Genomic DNA, 11,547 nt, shown 5'->3' with positions numbered 1-11,547 from the left:
AAACTTAAGGTCTGTCTTCATTTTCATCTGGTGGGTGGTCTACTATTTTGCTGGGGAGTAAACACCATTGCCTTTGCGATAGAGCTCCATCCCTACCATTATACAAATTAGGCCGAATAGTCTCTAAGGGCAAGCAAATATGACTATCAAGAGTTGTCCTGCCCTGGGAATCAATGAAAAACCTATACATTTTGTATGCAATTCCTGGACAGAAAAAATACATAATGCACCTTAAAACTCTATATTCTCCCAAATCAAAAGTTGTACGGTACAGCATATACCAATGTCTGAAGAGAATATTTACACCACCATTACAATACCAACTATATAGCACAGGTCTGCCAGTTTCTTGTCCTTTTATCAGTTTGGAGCAGAACGTGTCTTTGGTTGTCGGATAGTCCACAGCGGCCTGGCTCTATGAAGTGGGGGTGTTTATGGCCCTTTGAATAAATGTGTTGTGGAAAGACTGTAGAATTCTCATTGTTGATGGGTTCCATGTAGAATCCATTTGGAATTAGTATAGGATTCTCTTTAGTATTCGGGGTGTATCACTAGGGGTGCTGCTTCTCTGACCATACACCCAAACATTAGCCAGCTGCTGTGCTGTGTTCAATCACTTTTAGACCTCACCAGACACCATATTGTATGAAATTGTTACTACCATTCCTATGTGTTAGAGAGTGACTGAGCAGGAATTGTGAGACAGTGTAAGTTGCTACAAGCCTGAATGCAGCTGTTATTTGAGCAAGCCTTGAGCTGGCATATTAGTAGAGTACCCTTAGCTGTCTTTTGGATATGATACTGCCTCTGTTACCTAGATTGTTCGGGGCACTCATACCCTTCCTGACTGCTGAACAATGCTCACCTGGCCCTGAGTATCTGATTACCGTTGAAGTACTCCAATTTTTGAGACTCCAGAGGTGCTAGGGGTAGCACCCTATGACTTCGAGTACTTCCTGATGTGGTATTATAAAATTCTGCATATCTTGATAATATCACAAAGAACTTGGCAACAGAAGCTGAAATATGAAAAGACATCTTTATTAAACTCAAATGAGTGAGACTACGTCGCACAGAAGCCTTAGCAACTGAATGAGGCAGTCTCCAGAACAAAAAACAGTCTTCCCTTATATACAGATTCTTGTGCTTCAGGCACACATTCTTCAGTTTATGGTATGGTCATTCAAAAGTATATATTACAAACGAAAGAGCAGAGTCATGATGACCATCCCACATTCCAGTTAAGCCAGCCCGCAATTATTTACCCAGCAAGGCTCAGATCCCACATCAGATATCAACAGGCCCTAGTTGAACACGGGCATCTCATGTTTAGAAAAACAGGCCATAAAGCAGGAACAGTCAGGTGTGAAAGAGATTAGCCGGAGGCTTGTGTGGGATGAAAAAGGTTTTATGGTGTGTCATGCCCTGATGCTAATCACAGGTGGCCGGAGGATGGGGAGCTCGTGAGACCGAACTGACCTGGGGCAGCGGAGACCAGCTGCCCAGGTCATGGAGAAGTCAAGCAGAAAGTACATGTATTCTAAAGGCCCGTACTTGCTTATAATGTGTTTGTCTATGTGAGGGCAACTATTAAGATGGCCACCGCTCCAAGATGGAACCCACGGAGTCAATGTATAATAACGTATACATAGTGCATTTGGCAATGGGACGTTATGCAAAGCGCTTGTAAATACCGCATTGACCAATCGCGGTTTGCTAATACATGAATAAACAGGGGTAGGGCCCTGTCTCCTACGCGGTCCCAAATATCAAAGTACGACAGACCCTCCTTTTGCCCTTACATAGGCAATCACTATACTCATACTGATCTTAGTCCAGGTCTACAGACATGAAGTCATGGAGATGTTGCTGTAGCATCATCCTATTACTTAGCGACTCTCACGGGACACATGTAGTAGCACAAAGGCCACATATGGCAGGACAAAATAAGGAATACCTCTATCTAGGTGGCATAAGATCACACCCCCAACAATTAGTGATGTTTACTACTAACTAGTGTCGATGCAGAAGCTGTATAGAAGAATTGCTTATGAATTCTGATCTTTTAACCTGCTCATGTTCAGGAAAAGGGTGAAAAGAGTGCAAAGAAACAGTAGTGGGAAAAGACATAGGTTGGGCAGAGGGTGCAGAAGTCAATGAGTAGAGAAAATCAATCCCACCCATAAATGACAACGTCATGTTTAAAAAACACTAGAAAACACGTTATTAAGAATATATAGACAACGGGAGAAAGTAGCGACCACTATTACAAATGAACTAATAATTTTTATGTTCAGGTGAAACAGTGGTGACCCTCATCAATGCTCTGAGGTGAAAAGGGGGCACCTTTCCACAGAAAATGGATTTTATTCTGCTTATACTAGACAATGCCAGCAAAACAAACAGTCTTCTAACACCTAGTCTATACAATCACACGGAAACCTCTCGTGAAACCACCTATGCCCAGAGTCCGTTCAAAAAGCCTCTCTGGCAGGCTTCTATTGTCCATCAAATCTTCTTCTGTTGTTTTCTTTTGCCTGGGCCTCTTCATTCAAGCCTTTCATGAGAAAAGTACTGCTTAGTTGGAGTGCCCTCCTGGCAAACACCCACAGCTCACTTGGAAAAAAGTCTCAATGTCTCAAGGCAGTGCGCCAGTATTTTTCCTTTGCGGCAGGCACTACAGGTAGTGTGCTCTCCATTGATCAAGGGCACAGGTCATCTCGTGCAGATTCGGGACCATTCTCAGACTCCAACACTCGTCATTCAGTGTCAGAGGACGCTCAGGCTGCTCTTCTATGGGCACTGGAATGTAGTGCCTTCTGTCAATCTTGGATCCGCCGGTGCACTGCACTTCCATTGGGGCAAAGGAAAAGAGGGCGTGTGTGTGGCCAAAAACTCAGGCCCAGGGGCTCAAGGGACTGCACACTGTCAGAGGTTACCAGCACATGACAGGCGCTCTTTTGCACTGGAATTCTGGTTCTGTGGCAAAACCAGCTCCTCCTTCTTTTCTGATGTTGCACGCCTTCTGATGAAGCAAGTGCGATGCTTTAAACAGTTTGTTGTATAACAAGGGGACTGTAAACAGGTGGCCTGCGGTCCTTCAAAGGAGTGGCCACACGCCATGGGACAATTTTGGTCCAGAATACACTGTCTTTCTCAGGAAGCAATACAAATAAAAAGGCAGTAGGCAAAACAGTGCCTCTAAGCTTTTCAATTGGGTTTCCGTGTGAGAGCCTCCATCATCTAAGGGTAGATAACTACACGAGAATTCTATCTAAAATGGATGTCTTCACATATGGTGGCATTGTCTAATAGGGCAAACACATTTTTTTTCCTGAATGATTACATATAAGTGTTTCTAAATTCTTATCTAGGACATTTCAATAGAGAAATCACATGGTACAGATTATCATAGGCATGTAGAAACCTTTCATATCAGGTGCACTAGGCAATACACAGGCTAATAGTCAGATATGAAAACAAAAGACAAGAACTAGAGGGTCCTGATATTTGCATGATTAGAACACATCTGATCCCACCAAAAATTAAAGCAGCAGGAACAAAAGGGTAAAAACCACATTAAAAAATAGACATTGAAAATTTGTCGTGTTCAAAAGGGTAAACGCAAGATATCTCCTATTGGTATGGAAAACTTGTCTTACTATAATATTGAGTCAGTTAGCCAGTCTATCGCTATCCTGACAGTCAGGCTGGAAAACATTGAAGCAGGCCTAAGGAAAATTCTTGGAAACCAGTCTGGTCATGCAAAAAGGGAATTGTACATAATATGGGGGTTCCTGGTGCATCACTGCAGTCTGGAAGTATGTACCTGAACAATACACCTACAATAATAAATGGGCTGACTGGTGAAAGGAATACGGAAAAAGGAATTGGAACTAGGACACAACTAAAATCCCCAATAACTAAGCATAATGCGACATTGGGCAGGGAAGAAACAAAAGCAATAAAAAATAAAAATCTATAGGAAGGACAAGAATTCACTTGGGTGGTAGTCAGGCATGTGACATCACCAAGAGTACGGGTGATACACAAAAGGCCAAAGTCACATACGTTTTAACTCTACCGCTGGCGACTACACCATATACGGTAATCTTAGCTAATATTCCAGTTCCTTCTGCAGGGAAAAATGAAAACCTAGTTTCCTTTTAAGAAGCAAAGGCCATATGCTACTTAGGAGACAGGACACCATTACCTCATGTAATATAGAAATTAGGCCACCTTGAGTCACAGATCTATAATTTCATCCTTAGGTCCAATCAAGGATACATAAATGTAGGGCTGCCTGTTCCTTTAAGGGAAGGGCAGTATAACGTGACAGGTGACAGGTGACACACTTTGATCCTGTAGATCTCTTTTAGTTTTCTGTAATACCATTATAGCCAATTTAGACATGCACTGGTGAAGTGTTGTCTCTCATGCTCACAGCATGAAAATATCATTAGCTGTGGAATTTAGTAACCAGAACAAGTTCAACCAACTGTTGCGTAGCGATGGGCATCGTCATGACCATCCCCTTCACAACGCAGGTAAACTTGTAATAGTATAAAAAGCAGCAACAAAAACAATGAAACATGCAAAAAATAATAAAAACGCACAAAACATCAAGCCATCAGCTATACTTGCTGTATATCAAGCACAAAAAGCATAGACAAAACAATACCATATGTAATAAGCGGTGACACACAAACACCATGTCATGTACTTTATGCACTGTAAAACTGCAGCCCAAAACCCAATATTTGGGCCTGTTTAATTTGTCAGGTTTAAAATACTTACCCTCCTTTTTGACAGTAGATCACCAGGCAATGGAAATCTGCTGTCAAATATAACTCTACTGTTTCTCTTCTAACATACAGGACCAGCAAGAACAATTCATGATAGCAATTCGCTCACATTTAGGCATGTAGCCTTAAAAAAACTTTAGAATCTTTTTGTCTGTCTAAGACTTAATGCAACACTTTGTTTTCTGTTAAAGAAGAGCAACTATAGCAGGCATCACTCTATTTTCTTTTTTAGAGCACCAATGTATCAGCAAAGCATTTAACATGATGTTTGGACTTTCAAAGAAAACCCCTTTGCTATATTTTCCCGGTGGAATTAAGTTCTTTAGTTTTAGTGATGCTATGGAGAAACCAGAAACCCCACCTTTAGAGGCCCGTGTAGCAAGGGCATTCTGCATTCCACAGAGGCAAGGCCCTAATTTAAAAGGTCATAAATGTCAACTCCATTGTTTACGGGAAAGATAGCATCTCAGCAGCGTGACCGAGCCAGCCTCTGCAGCTCTCCCATCTCCCAGCTTCTGACACTCTGAATTCGTCAAAGCCAGAAGGCCTTCCTAATTCCTCCTAACTTGCAATAATTCGCTCTATTTTGAAAAATAATTTCTCCTTGTTAGGCGCTAAAAAATTATCCCTATTCCCAGATTGTTAAACTACATGTACTGTGAAAAATTCACAGAACTTAATAACACACATACCGGTTTTTAGAATAAATGCTTGTTGCAATCCTATGCAATGGTATACATTTCATCAACCTTAAATGAATGAACGTCTCAGTAGGCCCAGCTAAAGTTAGACTGAACTCCAGCAAGTGAGACCGCTTTCTGCCCCAGTCCACTGGCACTGTGAATTGTATTCGCAATGAGTTTTGATATTTTCTTCATCATTTAGTCATTTGCCTTTATTCAAGCTCTGTTTGTCGCTTTCATATTAGCATATGAAACTCGGTGCCTCCCGCCAGGTAATTACAATATTTTCACCCCTACTGCTAAGACCTGCAATCTCATCTTTCCCCTCCTACTTACTCAAACCGGTACCACATTCCTCTTTATTCCCTTCGTCAATACAACCTTCCTCACGCTACTCTTCATGTCTTTATTACTCCCCTTCATCATCTCTCTTCCCTCCACGGCATTCTATTTTCCCAATTGTTCTTCTCCTTCCTATGTATTACCTAGTTCCTATAACCGTAATTCTACATTTCTCCACCCCTCTATCATTACTGACTTCATCACGTACCTGCTCACAAACATCCTCTATTTCCTTCATCAAAAAACTATTCTCCATTTCTCTTTCTCTGTGTGGGTGCTAACTTCATTAAGGCCGTTTTTTATTAACATCAAATAGTTGCGGGTTGCGACACCATATTTTATTTAATTTCCCCAAGTTTTTAAAAAGGTCTTGTTTTTCATAGCGTGTTCAGTAGTATCGTGACAGACACAACTAAAGTTAGAACCGTCAACCCTGATATTAAAACAAGCCTTTGTACTGGCACATTGACTCATTGAATCATAAGAAGGCACAACCTGTAAATATATATCAAAACCTAAACGTATGCATTTACTGAAGCCTGAGACACTTTAAACAGTACTCTGAATGAAAGAAAATGCAATTGAAACAGTTTTTTTTTTACCCAAATTCGACTTTGATATTTTAAGCATTAAAAAATGAATATCCTACAATTTTCTTGCATAATATGCATTACCAGAATGTCTATTACAAAACCCATGAGTCAGGCATTGGAAATAATAACTTATACTTTATAAAAATGAGCTTGTTTGCGCCTGCGCCAAGGGAAAATTGTACACGCGAATGCTTGTCATTTTAGTGATGCAACACAACTTAAATCAAATTTTAATGCTAGGAGGTCATAGTATGAGTATTAAGCTTTATAAATATCAAAAAACGATTTTGAAAAGCACTTATTTTTTTAAAATAATTTTTCCCATGATTAATAATTTTCTTTTAAAAAATCCCAATTATTCGTTTTTGTGATAATTCCATGTATAAAAAACAAGCTGCATCCCTTGCCTATCATTTTGGACACATTTAACTCACAAGCCTAAATGCATAAGCCCAACTTGAAATGCGTCACATTTTTGCGCCACTTTCATTTAAAAGGACGGTTCTGCCAAATTCCACCCGTGTTTAACTGGGAAAGTGCTGGCTGAAGGAGCATTCCTATCAAATATACTGCAGCTGAAAAGTTTGCCTGTGAACATCTAATACAATGCATCTAAGGAAAATGATGTAAATTTATTTACTTTTGCAAAAATAGATAATTTCGTTTTTGGGGGCCTGATTTATATCTATTGAATGTGTTTCTAATTTTATCCTTTAAGCATTTAACGGCAGTTTTGTATATGTGCACAATTGCTCATTCTATAAATTAAAGAGCACCATATAGCTATTTTAGCACATCACATGGTTCATTTCTGGATTCCTTTTCTAAGTTTGTACTTGATATTAATTAACCAACAATTTGCTTAACAGACTGGAAACATCAGAAGACCCACAAACACATATTGAGCTCATTTCAGACATAAACAGAAAGGGGTTAAACAGACAATACAGCGCGCTTTAGCCATTTTTCATAAATAGCGCCGTCGCAATTTACTTACAGAAGTTGCACTAATGATAAAAAAAACACAGACATTTAAACACACAGTTGACTTACAAATCAATATGCATGACAGAAAGAAAGAACAGCTCACAGACTATACTTGAAACAAACCATTTGCAAATACTGGTTGTAGGTCATATTTACAAGCAACGCTTTTCAATAGTGTTCCAAAAGGCTGCATGAACAGCCCCACAGACAGATGCATGTCCAAGAAGTAGTGAATGCGCTCAATTCACTAGCTCTGCCTGGCAGAACACCACACAAAATCGTTGTGCATATCTTCATTCGTGAAACTGCGCAGAACGAAGGATCCTTGTTTTGTATTATGTCATATTTTAATTCCCTGGGGATACAAAATCACCAAGGAAGAAATATGTTTTTAAATTTAACCTATTTAGATATTTCCCACACTATGGTACCTTTTAAAACAAAAAGCAACACATTTTTCCATGTGAGCTTACAAACAGGCATGCCAAAAATACTGCGGAAAACGCAAGTATTATAATCAAAACCAAATGGAGAAATATCTCCTCATTACCTGCCTACGCAAATTGCAATTCGCATATCCAAACCTATACAAACCAAAAGCTACATTTCCCAATTTGCTAAGATCAGGCATCTTTTAGCTCACTAATCTAGCTTCAAACTTCAAGGGTTTATCTCTACCAATAAACTCGCAAATATGCGAGACCCTCTGTTTTGGTAATTGCAATGACCAAATCAGAAACCAAGAAACCAACCCCTCGGCTTTGGTAATTGCGATAACCAAATTAAAGACCCAAAGAACCAAAGGACTGGGAGCGACCCACTTATACTTAATTCTTATTCTTAATAATCAAAAGGTTATCCAAATTCTAATTGTCAAGTTCTAAATGCCCAAACGTCTTTTATAATGCTCACGCCAAAAGGGTTCTTTTTCTCACCTTTTGAGTGACATCATGTGGAGGATCAAAATCAGGAAGAGCAGAAATGTACCGGACTACACAATCAAAGAATCTCCAGAATCCCTGTGCACAGAGTACCTTCTTGGTAGAATCCCGTTCTGTCCTTCCAGTAGATTTCAGTCTCCTGACAAGATCACTCCCACAGAAAGTCACTTCTCTGATGAGGCCCCATGTTGGGCGCCAAACTGAAGTACTCCAATTTTTGAGACTCCAGAGGTGCTAGGGGTAGCACCCTATGACTTCGAGTACTTCCTGATGTGGTATTATAAAATTCTGCATATCTTGATAATATCACAAAGAACTTGGCAACAGAAGCTGAAATATGAAAAGACATCTTTATTAAACTCAAATGAGAGAGACTACGTCGCACAGAAGCCTTAGCAACTGAATGAGGCAGTCTCCAGAACAAAAAACAGTCTTCCCTTATATACAGATTCTTGTGCTTCAGGCACACATTCTTCAGTTTATGGTATGGTCATTCAAAAGTATATATTACAAACGAAAGAGCAGAGTCATGATGACCATCCCACATTCCAGTTAAGCCAGCCCGCAATTATTTACCCAGCAAGGCTCAGATCCCACATCAGATATCAACAGGCCCTAGTTGAACACGGGCATCTCCTGTTTAGAAAAACAGACCATAAAGCAGGAACAGTCAGGTGTGAAAAAGATTAGCCGGAGGCTTGTGTGGGATGAAAAAGGTTTTATGGTGTGTCATGCCCTGATGCTAATCACAGGTGGCCGGAGGATGGGGAGCTCGTGAGACCGAACTGACCTGGGGCAGCGGAGACCAGCTGCCCAGGTCATGGAGAAGTCAAGCAGAAAGTACATGTATTCTAAAGGCCCGTACTTGCTTATAATGTGTTTGTCTATGTGAGGGCAACTATTAAGATGGCCACCGCTCCAAGATGGAACCCACGGAGTCAATGTATAATAACGTATACATAGTGCATTTGGCAATGGGACGTTATGCAAAGCGCTTGTAAATACCGCATTGACCAATCGCGGTTTGCTAATACATGAATAAACAGGGGTAGGGCCCTGTCTCCTACGCGGTCCCAAATATCAAAGTACGACACCGTGGTCCCCAGATTACAAGTTCAGTTTGTGTCCTGATGCTCATTTTAATAACCCTTCAGAGCAATGTTTGGTCTGAGTGTTTTTGGAACTTGTGTCTCCTCTTCCTATATTTACCCTCTATTAGGTTAAAGTCATGCAGATAAAGCAGAGGTACAGTTCTAGTTGACATGCATCACCTTGAGCCATCACATCCAGTGGATTCCATTTTCATTGATAAATGAGACATTTAAGTGTGGTCCACCCCAATTGAGCCTTTGGTGTCAGTGAAGGATTGCAACATCTGCCCTCATCTCATTAGGTGTGCCCATGTGGTAAACTAACTAATTTCCGCTAAAACAGCAAGAAATCATGTGCAGTGATCCTTTATGTCTTTTGAGCATGTCAAGATTTGGGCATAGCTCATGGCAAACAAAATAATGACAGAAAGTCCCCATATAAAGTAAGCTTGATCAGAAGAGTTATGCTCTCTTTTTATTGCGACACAAGAATCATCCGACAATTGAAATTTTATGAATGCAGGCTTGATTACCAGATCTTTTCGAACATCTTTTTTACTCCTTGGCGTATCTCCTGGGTTCTGATGCCATACACCAATGGATGAAGAGCTGGTGAAATTGTAACCTGGAGCACATCAAGGAGAACCAGCACAGAGGGTGGTATGGCTTGTTCCATCCTGTTACAAATTACATTTAATAGTGCAGTGCTATACACAAAGACAATCAAGATCAGGTGAGAGCTGCAAGTTCTAAAGGCCTTCTGGGCTGCCTCACCAGAGCCCAGTCTCAGAACTGCTCTGAGAATCAGGAAATATGAACAGGCTATACCTAATAAAGGAAAAACAAAGCCTACACAGAAAATGATTAAGGAATAGAGTGCGTTCACTGTAATACTGTTACAAGCAAGCTTTGCTAATGGCAAATTCATACAGAAGCAGTGTGGCACACTGTTCCCTGCACAATAGTTCAATTTAGCAGACAGCAGAGGGTAAGGTAATGCAAATGCAGTGCTAAGTATTAGCATCAGTGCAATGGCTGCAGCCGTGGTCTTGCTTGTGATGATCAAAGAGTAGCGTAGTGGTTCACATATCGCAATATAACGATCAAAGGCCAGGAACAGAAAGATAGCTGATCCAATCACCATGCAGAAAGTAAATACGAAGAGCTGACTATAGCATGCAGATGAACTGATTCTCTTCACACCAAACAAGAGAATGATTAAGGTTTTGAGAGAAATTGAGGATGTGATGAGTAAATCCACCATAGCGAGCAGGCACAGGACATAGTACATCGGCTGGTGCAGGCTAGGCACAGACCATATTGTGCCTAGGAGTGTGGTATTGGCAGAGACAGCTGTAGAGAAAAGAACTATCAGAGGGAGGGACAGCCACTGCTGCCAGCTATCAGTGTCAGGGAAGCAGATGAGTACAAATTCAGAGATGTGAGAAGAAGTGCTGTTCTTTGCAGCCATGAAGAAAGCTAATCTCAGTGTCTCACCTTAAAGAAAATGCAGTGATATAATTAATTGAAAGATCTTCCTGCAAAAACCAACATGTCATATAAGATAAAATGTAGCTTGTTATCTTTTAAGGTCGCATAAAATCATATAGCAGTATGCAAAAAAGTCAGATCATTTCAAGTCACGAAGGGCCTGATTTAAGATATGGTGTTAACAGTAGTTCAGAAAGTCCCTTCCAGTCCACCATCCTCTGCAACTTCCTCCCTGAAATTTAGTCTAGAATTGTTGGTGTTCTTGATTATGGAGTTGGCACCAGCTCCACCATCGAGGAGACTGTTGTGGCGGATGACACTCCACAATAAATGGCACCTGACATTCCCCTTGAATGAAGATACCAACCCACATATCCTTCCTGTCAGTGGGCCAGATGTATGACCCTTTTTTGAGGCCGTAAACGAGAGATCCTCCAATTTGCTACCGCAAAAAAGGGTAATGGCATGTACAAATGCTATTTTGCGAGTCACTGACTCGCAAAATAGCATTTGCGACTCTCGCTATAAGGAAGAGGAGTCCCTTCCTAATAGCGAGTCACTATGCCATGTACTGTTGTTTTGCAACTGCCTTTGCAGCCGCAAAACACTCACAG

General features: G+C 40.7%; 1 protein-coding gene across 1 annotated transcript; it reads right to left on the bottom strand.

The window, feature by feature from the left end:
* Positions 1 to 9,971: 9,971 nt before the first annotated feature.
* Positions 9,972 to 10,913, bottom strand: LOC146806276 (olfactory receptor 56A4-like). The gene has a single exon (XM_085623927.1). It carries the CDS (start codon positions 10,911 to 10,913, stop codon positions 9,972 to 9,974), a length of 942 nt encoding a protein of 313 aa, XP_085480053.1.
* Between the last annotated feature and the right edge of the window lie 634 nt (positions 10,914 to 11,547).

The sequence above is a fragment of the Triturus cristatus genome, chromosome 8, assembly GCF_964204655.1.
Source record: "Triturus cristatus chromosome 8, aTriCri1.1, whole genome shotgun sequence".
Classification (NCBI taxonomy): Eukaryota; Metazoa; Chordata; class Amphibia; order Caudata; family Salamandridae; genus Triturus; species Triturus cristatus.
This window is presented reverse-complemented; position numbering and strand designations above follow the sequence as displayed.

Excerpts from the sequence above, each read along its gene's own strand:
- LOC146806276 (XM_085623927.1), bottom strand. The coding sequence starts at position 10,913 with ATGGCTGCAAAGAACAGCACTTCTTCTCACATCTCTGAATTTGTACTC.